General features: G+C 40.9%; 1 protein-coding gene across 1 annotated transcript in view; it reads left to right on the top strand.

Moving 5' to 3' along the window:
* Positions 1-1,224: 1,224 nt before the first annotated feature.
* Positions 1,225-19,963, top strand: part of GPR156 (G protein-coupled receptor 156) — an 82,787-nt gene continuing 64,048 nt past the window's right edge. The window contains exons 1-2 of the mRNA XM_020985885.2: positions 1,225-1,661; positions 4,946-5,082. Coding sequence (XP_020841544.1) covers positions 1,566-1,661; positions 4,946-5,082 — 233 coding nt within the window. The 5' untranslated portion in view covers positions 1,225-1,565. The remainder of the gene's footprint in view (positions 1,662-4,945; positions 5,083-19,963) is intronic.

Below are 19,963 nucleotides of genomic sequence, written 5' to 3'. Positions count from 1 at the left end.
GCTAGCAAATGGTATGGGTTTCTATGTTTATTTCATTTCACAGTCAGCGCTTCTCCAGACTGTAGAATGATTTAGCTGACCTTGATAGGGGATAGGGGGAGCATTTCCCTAGGGATTCCATTGTGGTGGCTGCTAAATAATTCATCAACCCAGGAGAGGCCAGTGACCGCTCAGCATCTGGTGCTACATTGTTCTTGCCCAGGCACAAGGGATGCAGGGATGGCATTGTATGCCCTTCCCAAATATCCTGACTTTCAATAGGCCCTGTGCCCCACTGCTGATAAATCAACAGAAGTTGATATTTTTGCCTTTACCCAATTCACCTTCATAGTCAAAGAGAATTTGCTAAGTCATTTGAAGACCACATGAAAGAAATGGCACCTGCTTTCAAACTGACAGTAAAACTTGTGAGCTGTTTTCCATATCTATAAATTATTTGTTTAAAGGATTAGGGGTGCATCTCCCTGCAGTCTACTGGGGCTGTTGCTTTGTCATTTTCAGCTTTCCTGCTTTCCTTTCATCAATGAAAGAGAGAGATGAGAGAATGTCACTGAGTTCTTTTCAGTCATTTTACTGCCATCCTGCCGGCCTTCTCTGACTGTTCATTCAGCTGGAATTCTTAGAATGCCCTAATTCATTTTTTTTTCATCCAACCAGCCTTTCTTTCTTCCATTATTCAAAGAGGCCAGAAAGCCAGTTCAAGCACTCTGCCCAGGTATAAACCACTTTAAGGCCAAAATCACCCCAGGTTGGACAGGGAAACTCACCAACCAGCATTGGCTGAACAGTAAATTCTTTGGCAGTGCAAAGATGTTACTTTATTCTTAAGAATGGTCAAAGATGGAAGTGCATGTTGTTTTCCAACAGGGCATACCCTGTTTTCGCTTTGGTTTTTAACTGTAACAGCAGCCATAAAAAATATAGAGCTGAATAGAAACTGCGGAAATGTCTTACATTCAATTGTAATTTAATATTTTATTTTTTCCCAATTACATGTACAAAAATTTAACATTCACTTTTCAAATTTTGAGTTCTAAATTGTCTCCCTTTCTCTTGTCCCCTCTTCCCTATTGAGAAGACAAGCAATTTGACATATAGGTTATACATATGTAGTCATGCAAGACATATTTCTACTTATATTCAATTGTAAACATCAACTTTAATTACATTTTAAAAAAAAAGAATCATTCTTTGTTTCTTTGCAGGTTTAATGATGGACGGCCCCTTGCCACTGGGACAGTCCTGGGGTACTTGTGGCAGTGCCTGCCACCTAGTGGCAAAAGAAAGTTGCCATCATGTTGGCCAGTCTACACAGTCCTAATGGTTAAACAGATGCATCACTGCTCAGACATCTAGGAACAGCAAACTGGGGGAGACACCAGAGTTATGATGAAGAGAAGTGGTGAAATGGTGCCACAGTACCAAAAAGTGAGACCTCTGGGTTTCAATGCCAACACAGTACTTCTGATGATGAAGAGACCTGGGTTGTAGTTGCATTCTGGTCAAGGATCTGCCTCCACACCAAAGATGTGACTGACTCCAGACTGAGGAAGGGGTTTGATGATATGGAGCCAGAATTAAACTGCTCTGATCTGTGTCACCGTATCCCTACTCAGGAACTGAATGACAGGTCCCTTCAGGATTTCTGTGGAACAGCTGTGGTAAGTTCACAGTGCCAAGGGAGCAGGGTGTTTCTAATATGGATGGACCAAAGAAAAGGCTGAGGAGGAATAACTCAACCTCACCATCAAAGGGGATGCTGAGTTTGTCTGGTAGAGACTAGGGTAGGCACAAGCATCAGAAGCCACACCCATCAAACCTTGATTTACAGGCCATATTCATTTAACTAGGGATCCCCTAGTGGAGGAATGGACTCAATTCAATTGAAACCCAATACAGGGGAGAAACACTTGAGTAGACAGTGTAAAACATAGAAACACACACATACACACAAATATGTGTGCATATATATATGCACCCCAAATATGTTTACATAGGGATATTGATACAAATGTATACGGAGATGCATTTGGACACATATCCAGTATACTTTAGCTCCCACACATGGTTGCACATATACATGGTACCTACACAGGCACATACTGTAGATATAGATCCATGCTCTGGATGGATCAGAGGAAATCCTGTAGCCTTCCTTTTTCTTCTGTCCATGAGGCCCAGGGAAGATCCATGGATTTTCCATGTGGCATGGAACAATCACCAATGGTGCTATTATACTGTATTGTTACTGGGCCAACAGCTTCAAACACTTTGATGGCAGAGGGACCACTATGGACTTGCAGATCTGATGATGGGATCTTAGAAAACTGTCACCACGAAAGATATGTAAGGACCAGGTTCAAGGCTGCCAGTGGTGCCCAATATAAGCACCTTTATTACTCTCAGGTGGCTCCGAAGGGCCCCCCAGTTGCTGTAATATCCACCAAGCTATATACACAGAAACACAACCAGAATAGTAGGAAAAGATGCAGGTGAGGACATAACAGGTAAATGTGTGGGAGACAGAGAGATCCAATGGCTAGGTGGTTGGGAACATACGGGAGAGAGTGGTGTGGGGTTTGTAGGCGTGTGTATAAGGTATGGCATCAGTAGAGCAATCACAGGATGCCTTTAGACACTAAAATCATCCACCTTGACCTTTCTCTTGGTTATTGAAATAAGATCAGAGTTCTCTACTCAGCTTAATAATAGTCATGGAAATTACTACCACCTAGTGCAAATTCAAGGTTAAGATCATTCCTTCTTCTTAGGATCTCTTTACTTAAGTTTTTACATCAGGATAGGGAACTTTCTTTTTTCTATTTAAGGCCACTGACTCCTAGAGAAAAAAATCAATCAAGGGTCACACACAAGTAAAAAGCTACTTACAGCTAATTCACTGTTTTTGTTTTTGTTTTTTTGAGGTGAACTGAACTCACTCATTAATTAAAAATAAAGGACACAAAATTTTATTTTAAAAATACCACAAAAAGTAAAAATTATATAATACCTATAGTTCAGTTCAATGCTGTGGACAGAGGAGAAAAGAAGAGGCTGAGAGAAAGATTTTGAATGGAGTAAGGGAGAATAGAAAGCAAGGGGGAGAAAGCCCAGCATTTCTTAGCTATTATTCTCTACTCCTCATACTCACCTCCTTCAGGCCTTTTCTGTGCCTTATTCCTGAAAGCCCTGTCAATCAATGTTTGTATTTATATTTCAAATGATCAATTAACAAGCATTTATCGCTATGTACTGGGTACTGGGCCAAATGCTTGGGATACAAAAACAAAACAAAGGAAAAACTAGAGTTTTCCCTCAAGGAGTTTACATTTGAATGGAAAGAATACATACATAAACACATACACACATATGTGTGTCTCTGTCTCTTTGTGTCTGTCTGTCTGTCTGTATATATACATATATAGATAGATAGACATATAAAACACATTATATATCACAGATATACATATGTAAGCACATACAAGATATGTACAGAGTATGTATGGAGTGGGGAAAGCTTTCACAGTTTGCCATTGTTCATTGCCATGGAAGCATGGGTCCACTGAACACCAAAATTAATGATCCTGCACTTTATCTTGGTGCAGATTCGGGGTGAGGAACCCGTGGCTTAGAGCCCCATGTGGCCCTCTAGGTCTTCAAGTGTGGCCCTTTGACTGAATCCAAACCTCACGGTCAGTCAAAAGGCTGCACTTGAAGACCTAGAGGGCCACATGTGGCATCAAGGCCACAGGTCCCCACCCTTGGTCCAGATACACATTGAGTTTTCAATCTTTTGTGACCCTGTGAAATCTGATCTGTTAGTAGGAGGAACAGTGGTAGTTTAGATAAAGGAAACATCATTGGAGATTGCAGAAGTTAAAGACTTCATAGAAGAATGGGACTTGAGGTGGGCAGGATTTTTTTCTATTTTAGAAAATACATTTTATTGATGACTTTTGTCTTTATATCAGTTATTTCCCACCCCCTCCACATCCTACATAGTGACTTAGTGTGACCATAGATATACTATTTGAGTATAATAGCCCCACCTCCACTTCTCTTCTATGAGAGAAGAGGTATGTTTTGTCATCTATTCCCCAAGACCTTCATTAATTCAACTAAGGATGGGTTAGATTTGGAGAGTGGTGGGAGGGGAGAGGACATTCCAGACAAGGGACACATTATTGAGCCAGACTATCCTAACATTCTTTGAGGGGCATAGTGAAAAGAGTGAAGACAAAATCTGAATTCAAGTCCTTAAATGTATGACCTTGGGTAAGTCACTTAATTTTTAGAGTCTTACTTTTTTCATTTCTAAAATGGTAGTAATTATAGCATCTACCTCCACCACACCCCCCCCCGGTTATTTTTAGGATAAAATGGGATAATATTTGTAAAGTACTTTGCGAACCTTAAGGTGCTATGGAAATGCTAGCTATCATCATCATCATCATCATCATCATCATCATCATCATCATTACTACTACTACTACACTATCTCTCTATCAGAGCTGTTTCAAGGAAAACACTTTGTTAGTCTTAGAGGGGATAGGAACCAAACCTCTGATTTCATTGGTATAGGGAACTCCCAGATGAGGAAAGTCCTTCCACTTATGTAGGTCAATGGTCTTTTCCACAACCTAAAGTCTTAGAGAGTTGTCTAGAGCCAAGAGAGGTTAAGTGACTTGCCCATTTAGCCAGCATATGTCAGAGGCCAGATTTAAACCAAGGTTCAAGGCCAGTTACCTATTCACTGCCCGACACTGCCTCTCTGAACAGTGCTTCAAAATGTTCTGTCAATGGGATCTATTATTTTGTGTCCCAATCCCTGATGCTACCTCAGTGACATGCACTTCCCAAATCTGAATGAGTTTCCTTGTCAGTTTATGTTTGCTCTATGGAATAGTCTTCATTCCTAACTACTCTTCGTTGTTCCCTTCCTCAGACCTCTTCCGACCTTGGCACTGAGCCCACCTCCTCATTGTCTTCTGTCCTCTTGGGCATCGTGTGGACTTCCCTCAGTGGTGGACTTCTTCTGGTACTCTTCTTTCTCATCTTCACAATCCGATGTAGGAACAACAGGTATGCCACTTGACACATTGAGTGTCTCAGCTCCTCTAGTCTTGCTGGTCTGTCTACATTTGTAAAATTACAAAGGTCATCAACAATTCTCAGAACGACAGGCGGCTAGTCACTATGGATTAACAGAAATTTACTGCAGTGTTTATACACTATGTCTAGTCATATAATTTCTTTTCTACCCCTCCCTTCCTCTTAATATTTTCTCTCTTAAATAGGGTGGAGAAGAAAGATTTATTTATGTGAGCATTTAATTCTTGGTCTACAGGCACCATTAACTCAGAGTGAAGGGGGGAAAAATGCATTAAGCGTTTAGGTCCCTGTGTGCATGCCAGTGTGTTCACAAGAGAAATGGGAGCAGGTGGGGAAGAGAGAGATGATTTGCCAATTGAAAGGTGGCATTTACATTTAGGATTTCCTTTCGAGCTTCAGATTTGGACTTTAAATTCTTGTTATTTGGAGGAAGAAGGACCATGCTGCTGTTGCCTAGTCATTTCTGTTGTTGTCCTCTCAGGGGTAGAAGTGTACTGTTCAGGCTTGTGATAGACAGCCACGATTCAGTGCGAATGCAATCATTCTGGAAAGAGGAGTGAGACAGAAACAGAAAAGAAGGAAGGAGGGCTGAGGCAGCTGGATGTGTATGGGGGAGGGGGAGGAGGAAGGGGGTAGAAGATCTATGAATCAGTCATTACCAAGCAGCTTTTAAAATTTAACCCTTTGTCTGCCCTGACCAGTACAAAGCCCAGTTTATTTTATGTGAAAAGTGTTCCCGAAGGAAAGCATTCTGCCTCCAACTGTGAAACTAATTTATGTTCTTCAAATCCCCAAGGAACCTCTGCTGGCAGTCCTGGCTGCCGTTTCAAAGCAAAGAAAAAAGGCAGAAGAAAATGATGAAGGGGAAACACAGGCAGAGTACTGAAGAATAAGATGAGCCTTGAAGATGCTTTTTATGTTGCCTGATTTTTGTCAGTAGCATAACCAGGCAAGGACCAATAATTGAGCAATCTCCCAGCAATGCTCTAAAGATGAGTTTTAAAATACAGCAGTACGTTGGAGAGTGCTTAAAGCCATTAATTGTAAAAGTTCACCTTGTTACCTTAAAATCGAAGCTGTGGTTAGAATAATGAAGTCAGCTGTGGCCATTGTTAAACAGAAAATCAGTGATATGCATAATCAAACTCATGGTTATCATAGATCTAGAACTCAAGGGACCCTAGAGGTCATCTGGTCTCCATTTTATAGACAAAGAAACAGAGACCCAGAGAGGTAAAGTCATTTATTTGCCCAATGCCACATTGATAGTAAGGGAACAAAGATGATTCCAAACCCAGCAGCCTTTCCAATGCACCATCCTCACTTTCTTGCAAACAGCTAATATTGACTTTTTTTTTTACTAATAAGAAACCTCTAATCTAATAAAAAAAAAAAACTTTCCCTACTCAAGGCACCAGGAACATCCGTACCTTCTCTGGGATCTCTGTGTGGAGCCCCACCTTACAAATGGGGGGGGGTTAACTCATGTTGGCATAATCCCTAGATTACTAGATTATAGGCAGTTCCATTTTCTCCCTACCACACCCAGCTTCCAAAACTTACTCATCAACCATCATTTCATTGGACTGGGTTATGAAGGAATTCACACCATCCACCCCCAGCCCCTCTCTTTAGGGGAAAGAGGCAGAATCAATGTTTCCAAGTCAGCTTCTAATCCTTAATTATGCTGCTTTAAAAGGTATTGAGGACATGCATCTTCTGTGACTTGTTATAAAGAGATCATGCTATGTTAGAGTTTTATTTTTAAAATATAATTTTCTAAATTTTACTTATAAAAATGTACCAGATCTAATTTAAAAAAGCTGATGTTGACAGGGTTTTATTTTTCATTTTTTTCATATTCAGTTTTGTCATATAAAAGACATACTAGAAGGTGATAGGTATGATTGAAGATTAAAAAAATAAGGTATAATTAGTAGACTGGAAAAGTTGATTCTACTTCTAAAGCTTCATCCTTCCATTTCTGTTGAAACTCTGTAAGTTAAATAATAATAAGTACCTGAGGCAGAATTTGAACTTGGGTCTTCTTCACTCCAACTCCTTTACTCTAACCACTGTGCTACCTAGCTGTTCTAGCACTACATTCTGAAGATCATTCAGTTCATGTTCAAGACATTAGAAACCTCCTATTTCTTTCTTTTGCTTTCTTTCTTTCTTTATGTATGTATATATATGTATGTATATATACACACATATATGTATACATATATACACACATATATACAATATACCTTTTAAAACATTTTGGGCTCCAAATTCTCTTCCTCCCTCCATCCCCTCCCCTACCACCCAATGAAAAGGCAAACAACAAGATATCAATTATACATACGAAATCATGTAAAACATATTTCCACATTAGCCAAATTGCAAAAAAAAAGGCAAAAAATATATAAAGTGAAAAAATTATGGTTCAGTTTGTACTCAGAGTTCATCAGTTCTCTCTGGAGATGGCTAGCGCTTTTTAATCATGAGTTGTTCAGAACTGTCTTAGATCATAGTATTGAGCAGAGTAGCTAAGTCTTTCACAGCTGATCATCGTTATAATTGCTGTTACTATGTACAGTGTTCTCCTTGTTCTTCCCCCTTTGCATCAGTTCACATATGTCTTCCCAGGTTTTTCTAAAACCATCTCCCATGTCGTTTCTTGTAGCACAATAGTATTCCATCACAATCATATACCGCAGCTTGTTCAGCCATTCTCCAATTGATGGGCATCCCCTCTATTTCCAATTCTTTGTCAGCACAAAAAGGGAAGCTATAAATATTTGTATGCAAATAGGTCCTTTTCCTTTTTCCTTGATCTCTTTGGAATACAGACCTAGTAGTGGCATTGCTGAATCAAAGGGTATGCAGGGTTTTATAGCCTTTTGGGCATAGTTCCAAACTGTTCTTCAGAACGGTTGGACCAGTTCACAACTCCACCAACAGTGCATTAGTGAGGGACCTACTACTTCTATTCACATTCTGTGCCCCATGTTTTCTTATTATCCCTCTCAGATTTGCTCTATATCCATTCTGAGGTTATAGGGAGCTCAGAAATTTGCCCTTCCTATATACTTTTTAAAAAAATTATTTTCTCCCAATTATGTGTAAAGACAATTTTTAACAATTTTTTTAAATTTTGAATTCCAAATTTTCTCTCTCCCTCTCTCTCTTCCCCCTTCCCTGAGATAGGAAGAAATTTGATAGAGGTTATACATGTTCAATCATGCAAAACACCTCTGTACTCTTTAATTCAGTACCTAGATAGTAACATAGATTAGATGATGATATAGAACCATGGATCCCTAGTACTAGTTATCATTTCACGGGAGTTTGGAGGACTAGAACACAGAATACAACCCAACTCCTTGCTGCATCGGCTGGGTCTTCACACACCTGTAAAGGCTAGTGATCCTAGCCTTAATACATACCTATTTCTGAAGATCCCAACACTCCCTATCTCTATCTCACTCACTGACATGCGTCCTACATACGATCTGTTTTCCTTGCCCAGATGCTCACTCCACCCAGTTCTAGTTTCTCCCACTATGCCTTGATACTAGTGTTAAGGGTAAATTCTAAATTAAATAGACCCAGAGAATAACTGAGTCCTCTTCCCAACTTCAGGTACATAGCAGTCCCTCCTTTTGCTGACATTTTCATCAGTGTTTGACAACAACCCCGACACTTCCCCTCCCCCACTCCCAACTCTTCTTTAGTCCCATCTTCTACTTGGAGAAGAGCAGGGGCCAAATCTGCCTCATTGGCCTGGAAGAGGAAATTTACCTAATTCGTTTACCTTCATATTATACATGCTGTGATATTCCATAAATGTTGCCTTCTGGCTAAAAGATTACAAATATTCAGTACACTCATTGGGCTTCTAGGCATAATTTTTTGAGGTTATATTAAGTTTATAAAATCTCACCTTCTGTAAGAAGTTTTTCCCAATTTTCCTTAGTGCTAGTGCCTTTTCTTTGCAAATATTTATGATTTATCCTTTGTATCTCTTGTTTGAACATAGTTATTTGCCTTTATTCTCCCCCGTTAGACTGAAAGCTTCTTGAGAGCAAGAACTGTGTATTGGTTGCCTTTCTTTGTATTCCCTGTGCTTAACACAGTGCCTGGCACACAGTGGGCACTTAATAAATTCTTGTTGACTTGGCTGTTCCATCTAGATTTTGGACCACAGCTATTCCCTGTGCCCCATAGGAACTCTCAGATGGATACCAGGTCTGAGCCTTCACTTGTATCTTGTCCCAGTTTCACTACATTCTTCACCTTTTTCTTCCAAAGGAGATTTGTTTCTTGTCAAGCTGTTGTGTTGCCTAGGGAAAGTAGTCCCAGATCCCTCACCCTCTCTATCTCCTTCCTTCTCCCTAGAACTGGAACGGCCCAGGCTTTGCTATACCCTTCTTCATATGATCCATCCTTCTATAGGTGGAGGTTGGAATTCAAAAGTCTTTTCCAATGGGATCTCTTCTCAAATTTGTACCTAAGGATCTTTTGTATCTCATTTAAAAAAATATTTCTTAACTTTAGATTTTAACAATTATCAACAAACACAAACATTTCAATATGCAAACAAGAATTTAAAAAGATCTATGTGCCAGTGGACTCTATTATATGCAAAATGACTCTCCTTGAGACCAAAAAGATGTTGTTCTTTCCTTTCCTACATCTAATTCTCATTCTGAGCACTAATAACCTCTTCCCTCTGGGGACCTTGGACTTAGGCTTCCATTGTTACGAAGGGATGGTTGGAGATCACAGTTTTACCTCTCCAGTCCTGTTGTGGTGGAAGGAAATTGCCCAGATCTATAACTGAGGCAGGAGCATGACAATCTGTATTAAAGAACCAAGTGTCCATGGGCCTGATTAAAAATGACTGATGGCTACACCCTTAGGAATAAAAGCCTTTAAGTGATCTGTGTCTGTTTCCACTTCTGTCTCTCCATGGGCTTCCCTTTTCCCCACCTGAGCTCAGCACCAGGAGTGTTGGTGATCTAGATGCCCTAGGGTTCTGCCAAAAATTTAGGCAGTGGCTTGCCCTGATCTTCCATGGCCTACCCATGCCAAGTATGCCCAGTGACATGGTCTCATGACTTGGTTATCTGTCCTTGGATTTTATCTCTAGTCTTTTGGATAACCGTATTCATCCGTTGTCTGATATTGCAATCTATCATCTCTCTGGATAAACAGGTCAGCAGCTGCTAATGAGGAGGTGCCTTGCAAGGTGGTCTCAAAGTTTACCATTTAATGACTACTCAGTATCTTATGACCACTTCTTCCCAGGGCAAAGTGACCTTCAAGTGCCTGAGTTTATTCATCCATTCCAGTAGCCTAGTACTCAGCAAGTAAGTGGCAGCATCCTATGTCTCATTTAAATATCAATCAACAAACATATATGAACCACCTACTGTATTCCAGGCCCTGTATTATGTATTGGGCATACAAATACATAGAATGAAACAATCCCTACTCTCAATAAAACTTACATTCTACATCTCCCCAAACTTCATTTTTAGGATACTGAATATTCCTTAGTAAACGGTTACCCTTCTCCATTAACACCACTGTCCTCGACAGGGCCACACCCTTTAGTTTATAGAGGATGTGTACTCCCTCACCCTGCAAAGTAATCAATGTGCAAGGATACATCTTAACACCAGATGGCACTGTCCCCAAGACACCAGAGATCATCCTGCTTCCCCTGAGAAACAGATGGAGAAATGGTCATTGGTACCTACAGAATATGGAGGATTCAGGAAGTAAGCAATATGATCTGCACTGGGCAATTTTGTGGCTCCAAGAGAACTACTGGGATTAGCCTCTGGAGCCCTTCTAATTTGGAGAATCTGTGATTCTTTGTTGCTGAGATACCAATATACTGGTATCTCATCTCGAAGAGACAATGAGAGGTACAGCATAATCTTTTTAACTCTTGCCAAAGTGATTGCATGTTTCCTACCTATGGAGATATGTCAGTAGGTTGGGGCAAGGTACAGGGAGCAGAGGGAGACGGAGAGCCACCCGTTCCTTGGCCTGGAGGACATTCTTCATTGGATCATAGTATTTAGAGCTAGCAGGACAGGTAGAGCTTATATAGTCCAGCTAGATGAAGAAATTCAGAGAGGTGAGGCATTGTGACTGAAGTCACACAGACGGGAAGTGGCAGATTTTGGATTTGAATCCAGGTCCTCCAAATCTAGTAGTCTTTCCTCCATACTACATCCTGAAACATGCCCGTGTTCCTTGTTGTTTCTCTCTTCCCAGTCTCTGGGCATTCATTCCCATTAGCAATCAGGATTCCAACCTCCCTTTGCCCCATCCCACCCAGAGCTGAGAGACACACTCTTATGACATTTAATGTACCAAGAAGGGCATCGCCAGCTCCGTGTGTTCTTTATGCCTCCAGAGACCCTAACTGTGAGCATCATTTCACTCTTCCCATGCATAATGGTGCTCAGACTTTTTTACATCACACCCCTCTGCAGTTTCTCTGATGCTTCACAGCGACCCTCCCCCAGCTGTGGAAAAGGGGTGGGGTCATCTTTCCTTTGTTTCGCCCATTTCTGAAATGATCAGGCTCTCACCACAGTCTAGGCCATCTCTCATCAACAATGAATACTTGCTGAGCCAAACACCTACTGTGCTCAAGGAACTGTGGGAAATTTGATTAAAAATACATAGCCCCTCCTTCCACCACTAACCCCCAACCACCTCTCCACTTACTGCAATCCCCTCCCCACCCTGCCAAAATTTGTGAATTAAGCTATGGACGGCATAGCCTGAGTCCAAAATAGGTACAAAGATGAACCAACCCAGACAGCACATTTTGGATTGTTTTGCTTTGAAAAGGTTAGTGCTTGATTGCAGGGAGAGGAGATGGGCTTCATCATTATTCCAGGCCTGGTGTCTTCAAGATGAGAATCAAGTTGGGCCTAAAAAAAAAAAGGAAGGAAGATTGCTAGAAAGAAAGGAAAGTGATAACCATGGGGCTGGCAGGAGGTAGAATTGCTAACCAGCTGCACCCAGCATGGATCTCTGGGAGCCTTTCAATAACTCTCTGGAAACCCCTGTTTCAAAAATATGGATCTCAAGGGAAGAGGAATGGAATGACTGTTGTCATCATTATAATTATTGACCTAAAAAGGAACTGCAGCTGTCATTTGCCCATCCCCCTTCTAGGACCAGATGTGTAAAACAGTGATATAAATAGACACTCAGGTTGTTTTGAGGATTATAGTTAAGGGGTCTTGGAAATTCCTGGGAGATGGAACCCTCATCTTTTAAAATGGCCTTATGTAATCCCTAACAACAGGACTGTCCCTATGTAATATGCAAAGTAAGCCAATTTTGTCTTCAGTGCCCCTCCCTCTCCTCTTCGGTATCATCCCTCATGTGCACTTAGTAATTCTATGCTGTTCCATGGCTTCCAAACCCAACCAGTCTACCCTCCAGGCAGTACCCCAGACTCTAGAGCTATACCTCCAGCCCTGTCCTCTCCCTCAGTCAAAAGATGCCTTTCCCATCCCTCAGATTCATGTATTCATTTAGGATCATCTTGTCAGACCACCCCTATAAAGAAGGATCACAAATTTAGAGGTGGGAGGGACCCTAATGGGTCTCTTGTCCAACCCTCATTTTCTCAGTGAAGAAACAGAGCCCAGAGAGGTTTGAGAGCCTTTCCCAAGGCCTCACAGGTATTAAGAACCAGTGGTGACATTCGAATCTTGGTCCCTGGGATCCAAATACAGTGTTCTTTACTCTGTATTTTGCTGCCTAACCAATTCACATTGCTGTGTCAGTAGCTGATAAGGGCCGACACAAAGATTTTTTTTTTGTCTTAAAAGGGTCTATTTTAAAAAAAAATCAAGTGCATGCACCACTAATGGATTGTGGATTTTCAGGTACCATAGCAAGATAAGAGAAAGATCTGGGGGCAGGGAAGCTTCTCTCCACCTCAAATCATGCTTGGTAGATTCCTGCCTATTCTGCTGTTAAGACCAATCCTGACAGCCCGGGGGGGGTGAAAGACATGGAGATTAGAAAGGACAAGAGAGAAGCTGGGCAGGAGCCAGGGCTGCTTCCCTCCCTCATACACCAACCCTAGAAAGTGGAAAGGAGCCAACGGGCTTATTGTTACCTGGTTGTCCCCGGTGAAGAGTTGTAGAGTGTTAGATCCAAAATGGGCTTTAGAGATTATATAATATCCTTCATTTTACAAATGAGGAGACTTAGTGCAGGGAAATAAAGGGACTTAGGATCATAGGTTTAGAGATGAAAAATTATCTAGTCCAACCCGTTCATTTTACAGCTGAAGAAACTGAGGCCCACAGAAGTAAAAGGGCTTGTCTAAGGTCACACAGCTAGTTTCAGATCTGTCATCTCCCAGGCCAGGGCTCTTTCTACTACCACTGCAGGGTACCTGTGACCTCTTACTTAACTCATTTATAGATAAAATAAATAAAAGCTGACACTGTGATCTTCCCCCAGTCCAGACCAGGTCACCGCCTCCCCCTACCCCAATAAATGCCAGTGTCTCCCAATCACCTCCAGGATCAAATGTAAAATCCTCTGGTGTTCAAAGACCTTCCTAACCTGCCCTCCTTATGCCCACCTTTCCAGTCTTTTTTACACCTCACACATGAAATGATCTTCGACCTAGAGACACTGACCTCCTTGCTGTTCCTCAAACACAACGTTCCTGAATAAGCATTTTTCCCTGACTGTCCCCCAAGTCTTCCTCTTCATGTCTGCCTCCTGGCTTCCCTGGCTTCCTTCAAGTCCCAAATAAAATCCCACTTTCTACAGGAAGCCTTTTCCAATCCTTCATTCTAGTGCCTTTCTCTCGTTTACTTCCAGTGTATATAGCTTGTTTGCACATAGTATTTGCATGCTACCTTCCCCATTATGTTGGGAATTTCTCCAGAGCAGGGACTGTCTTTTATCTTTCTTTGTACCCTCAGTACTTAGCACAGTGCCTGGCACATAGGAGGCGATTAATAAATCTTTATTGACTGTCTGACAAAAGCTATTAAGATTAAATGGTCGAAGTACGTGAACAAGTAGTTTTAAAAAGAAGAAATTCAAGTTTTCAACAACCTTATGAAAAGATGTTCAAGCTTACTAATAAGAGAAAAGTTAATTAAAATAATTCTGAACTCTACTTTATTGACAAAGATGATGAAAGAGGAAAATGGAGGTGCTATGGGAGGACAGGCACTCTGATGTTCTGTTGGCAGGACTATAGGTTGGTTTGTTCATTCTGAAAATCAGTTTGGAACTGTATCCTCAAAATCATTAAATGGTACACATCTTTTGACATAGAGTTACCACTAACAAGCATACATCCCAAAGAGAGAAAGGACATTATACATATACGTATGGGTGTATAGTGAGTGTATATATAGTATAGCATATATACTGCATATATACATATATATGTGCATATATATCTACCCATAGACCCAGTGTATATACATATACATGTATGTATATATATTTGTATATATCTCCCACATATACATATATGTTTATATATGAATATGTATATATATTATTGTATATGTATGCTACAACTATATATGGATATAGTTGTAGCAAAGAACTAGAAACAAAGTGGGTGCCAATCATTTGGGTATAGCTGATAAGAAATGATGAGTATGACAGATTCAGAGAAACCTGGAAAGACTTGTATGAATTGATAAAGAGTCAAGTAAGCAGAATAACTGACTACAATAATGTAAAGGAAAACATGGTGAAAGACTGAAGACATGTGATCAACATAGTAACCAATCGTGATTTTACAAGACTGATGATAAAGCATTCCTCTCATATCTTGGCAGAAAGGCGATAGGCTAGGGGAGCAGAATGGGATGTATATTTTAAGGCACAGCCAATGTGTTGATTTGTTTTGCTTAACTATACTCCTTACTAGATAGTATTTTTATTTGGGGGAAGGAATTGATGTGTAGTGATAGTGATGCCAAAAAAAAGAAAGAAAGAAAGAAAGAAAGAAAGAAAGAAAGAAAGAAAGAAAGAAAGAAAGAAAGAAAGAAAGAAAGAAAGAAAGAAAGGAAGGAAGGAAGGAAGAAAGAAAGAAAGAAAGAAAGAAAGAAAGAAAAGAGCATTAATTTTAAAACATTTAAATATGCAGAACAAAGGAAAGTTTGTAAGTGGACACAAAGAGGTCAGTTTTGTTATTATTGTGTTAAATTTACTATATACTTTTTAAAAACTGTACCTAACTGGAGTACAGTTTCATACACAATCCTCTTTCCATCTGAAATGCTTATTGAATTATGTTAAGTTTATAATTTTGAAAAAAAAAACTTTTAAAAAATAGAAGTTGGCTTGCCTAATGTGACAGCAGCCTCTTCCAGATCTCTGCTATGATTATCGGAGCCGTGGAGGAGAGTTCCAGAGCTGTCAGTGACACAGAGGTAGCAGACCCTTGAGGGGCAGAATATTTCTCTCCAGGGAGTCCAGAGGCAGTGTGACTCTGGGAGGGAATATGAGAGGAGAGCAGAAAGACACTTACCCATTCTCCACCCCCATGCACGCAACCAGTGCAAATTTCCATCTGTCTGTTGGATAACTCCATCTGGATGCTTCAGCTTACCACCTCAGACCTAGTGTATTCACCTTTATGCTTTTCTTCACCTCCAAACCTGCCCATTTTCCCAACATTTCTGTTTCTGTGGATGGCAACACCATCCTCCCAGTAGCCCAGGCTGGAAGTCTTGAAACCTTTCTTTGATTCCGGCTTCTTCCTAACTCCCTAATATTTAATGAGTCTCCAATTCTATCTTCAAAATAGCTCTTGCATCATTCTCCCACTTTCTACTCCCACAAGCCTAGTCTTCATTACTTCTCATCTGAAATTTCAGGGAATCTCTGAATTGGAAGGGACATTAGAAGTCATCCAGTCTAACTCTCACCTAAAGCATAAATGAATCCCTTCTACAATATCTCTGCCAAATGATGGCTTTCCATGTGAAGGCTCCAGTGACTGGAAGCTCACTATTTGACAGGACAGCCCATCCCAGTTTTGGAGAGTTTAACTTTTGCCAAACTTTTCATTCAATTTTGCCCAAATTTGTGTCCATGCACTGGATTGTTGTAATAATAACATCCACTTGTTCTCCTTTATTCTAGTCTTTTCCTGCTCTGGTCTATCACATTGCTGCCAGGATAATTTTCCTAGTATATAGGACTAAGCAAGTCATTCTCTTCATCAAAAACCATTACTGACTCCCCATTTTCTCATGGAGAGATTCCTTATCCTGGGACTCAAGACCCTCAAGAATCTCGATCTTACATTATTCCCTTCATACACCTTACAATCCAACAACTTGACTGTTTGCCATTCACTGATCTCATTGTGTGACTCCTCATGAGCCTCCCACTTCTTGTTCCTCCAAACCCCTTTCACATCAAGGTCAGGGTAACACTCTATAGGAATTGAGGAAGAGGAGGCTCCTGGGAAATTTCTGCCTGAACTGTTTGGCATCCATTTGTAGTATCTGTTTGTAGGAGGCATGGCCAAGATCGGGGATGGGGAGCCTGTGGCCTTCTAGGTCCTTAGGTGTGGACTTTTGACTGAGTCTACATTTTACAGAACAAATTCCTTTATTAAGGGGATTTGCTCTGTGAAGTTTGGATTCAGTCAAAGGGCCACACTTGAGGACCTAGAGGGCCACATGTGGTCTCAAGGCCACAGATTCCTTACCCCTGGAAGATGGTGTCTACACCTATAAAGGCCTCTCTTTTCCCCTATCTTTCCTTATTGAAGTCTTTTAGTCTTAATTTTTTTTCAAGGCCTAACACAGATGCTTCTTCCTCCGGGGAGTCTTCCTGAACTGTCCGCTAGAAATGATTGAGCCTCCTCTCCTTGACCTCTCATAGAACTTCATTTAAACTTCTTCTATGCACTTATAATACTTTAATTTCTATTGTAGGTAGTACAGTGGTATGCATGTCTTATCTTCCCTTACCAGCCCTTTGGGGATTAGGAATATTTCCAATTTCCATCTTGGTATCTTTAGCACCCAGAACAATGCCTTCCTTACACTGAAGAGGTGAAAAATGGATATCCATTGATGTGAAAATTAGAGAGTAGAATAAGGGGGGAAAAAAGGTTCATTAGTTGAAGTTACTGGAGTCAGAGGACAGATGTTGGGTCAGGAATGGAAGCCAGGAATGTCTACAGAAGAACCAAACATATGGATGAAAACGAAATCATCCATATAGTTTGTCTACATAAACATTTCTAGTTGCTTCCAAACAGTGTCTATATTGATCCAAATACTTTCATAATTCCCCCCCTTCAGACTGAACTTTCACTACTGGCTAATATTTACTGGTGATGGGACTTTGGGCAAATCACTTCCCCTCTCTGAGTCTCAGTTTCCTCCTCTATGAAATGGGAATATTATCTAGACCTCACCGGGGTGTTGTGAGGATCAAAAGGGATAATCACCACAAAGTGCTTTCTAAAGCTTGAAGCCTTCCTGATAGGCGTTATCTTATCATCTCTCCACTTCCCACTTCTCACCATTTTCAGCCAGGTTAAAGACATCCTTTCAGTACTTTGCCACTGAGTGAGGGAAAAGGTGTTAGCACAATGTGTCTGCTGGGGGGAAGGGCAATTTCCATAATGATGCTAATCTATGCGCAGTGACCTTTGTTTCTATTTGACTGTGCAGATGCGGGGATTAATCATTGTCACTTGGAAAGGCCTCTGTGGCTGTTCACAGTCTGCTGCCTTCTCTCTGCCCCATGATAGATCTTTTGCTGCCTTCATGTTAGCAGGGGAAAACAGGCTTGTTTTCTTGAGCGTTAGCAATTAGTGAAGCTTATCTGTAGGGGTGTTTCTTTTTTTCTGAAAAAGTCTATGCGATACAATTCCAGATATTGTATTTTGTCCTTTCACATAGCTAGATCTCTTATGTACGTAGCATCTATTAAATTACAAACTTGATGAGGGCAGGGTTTGAGTTTTACCAATTCAGTAGTAGCAGAGCTAGATTGGAGTCAAAGAACCTGGGTTCAAATCCTGGCTCTTGTAATGACTACCCGTGGGATGTTAGGCAAGTAGAAATGAACCTCTGTGGGTCTCAATGCCCTTATTTGTAAAAATGAGTTTTGCCTAGGTGACCTTTTAAATTCCTTTTTATTTTGAAAACTGTGTTCCTGTGTTTTCCTCCAGTGACTAGCATATAATAAATGCTTTGTAAAAAAAATTTTAATTAAAGGGAGTCGAGAAGATAGGGAAGAGCAGTGAGATCAAGTAATGATATCCTCATGTTTAAAGACCCGGAGGAAGGGGCCTAGGAACGCACAAGCTTCAGCCCCCAGCTTTATTGGTGGGTGACAGACAGGGAAACAGCTGTGAGAGGGAACAGCTGAGCTGGTCTCTTGGCACAGACAGGACCCTCGGGACCCAGTCACTGCAGCAAAATGCACATTTTTGTTTGGTGGAGATGAGTGACTTTAAAATAAATAAGAAGAACCTGCAGCAGATGATTGTATAGTTATCCCTTCCACATGGGAGGGGTTAGAGGTATGCCTCCCCATCTGCAAAATCCTTGTAAAAATGTTGGGCCCTCCCTTAATACCAGAGAAGTCTGAATTTTTTCTTTTCCTTTTTTTGGGGGGAGGAGGGAGAGGCAATTGGGGTCAAGTGACTTGTCCAGAGTCACACAGCTAATAAGTGTTGTGTGTCTGAGGTCAAATTTGAACTCAAGTCCTCCTGACTCCAGGGCCAATGTTCCCTCCACTGCACCACCTAGCTGCCCCTTGAATTTTTTCTTTTTCTCTTGTGGGGTGTTTACAGTACCTTATTGTAAAATTTGGGTTAAGTATTTGGTCATAGGCTCTGTGTTGTCTGCTGGCCATCACGTATCATCTGCAGCCTCAGTAAAACTCCCCCAAATTCCCATTTGATTTCTTATGCCGATCTTCGATGTATTGAAACTGTGATGGGTAAAGTTGTCATGTAGAAGGGATAACTATTGGGTCAAGGTTGGTCTGGATGACTCTTCCAGGTCTCTTCCAGTTCTGATATGCTATACCCAGAGAGGTCAGCATCTTGCATATGTTATATGTGGCAAAATGAATGAAAGCCTTAGAAAGGACAACTCAGTTTCTCTTAGCCTCAGTTTCACTATCTGTAAAATAGGAATAATAATACACTAAGAGCCACTGTGGGGTGATGGATAGAGAGCCTGAATAGAGACAGCAACATGTCACAGGGGATAAAGTGCTGGGCCCAGAGTCGGAATACCAGAGTTCAAATTTGGCCTCAGGCACTAATTAGCTGTATGACCCTGGGCAAGTCACCTAATCTGTTTACCTTAGTTTCCTGAACTATGAAATGGAGATTATTATATCATCAACCAACTAGATTTGTCATGAGTCTCAAATGAGATAGTATTTGTAAAACACCTAACATAGTCCTTGGCACACTGTAGGTGCTTAATAAATGATTGTTTCCTTCCTAAGAGGCATAATGACCCGGGTTCAAGTGCCACTTCTGACACTGTGTGGTTCCTGTGATTCTAGTAGAGACACTTAATCTTTTAGTGTTCTAAACAACTGTCTATGACTAAAAATTACGAAAAAGGTAGCAACCTGCAGTGGTAGAGGGCATCTCAACTGAGAGTTCCTTATTCCAACCCAATCAGAGCTCCAGTACCTGTATCCTTTGAAGGGAAGATTTATTTTCAAAGAATCAGAAAACAAAATGAGACAAGCAACACTCAAGCAATCCTGTCCGAAACATATGCTTACTTCTGACTCATAATTAGCCTTAGGATGCTTCAGTGGCTCAGTCAGCATG

This window comes from Phascolarctos cinereus, unplaced genomic scaffold (assembly GCF_003287225.1).
Source record: "Phascolarctos cinereus isolate Bilbo 61053 unplaced genomic scaffold, phaCin_HiC Scaffold_726;HRSCAF=1367, whole genome shotgun sequence".
NCBI lineage: Eukaryota > Metazoa > Chordata > Mammalia > Diprotodontia > Phascolarctidae > Phascolarctos > Phascolarctos cinereus.
The sequence above is the reverse complement of the archived record's forward strand: the minus strand, read 5'-3'. Positions and strand labels throughout refer to the sequence as shown.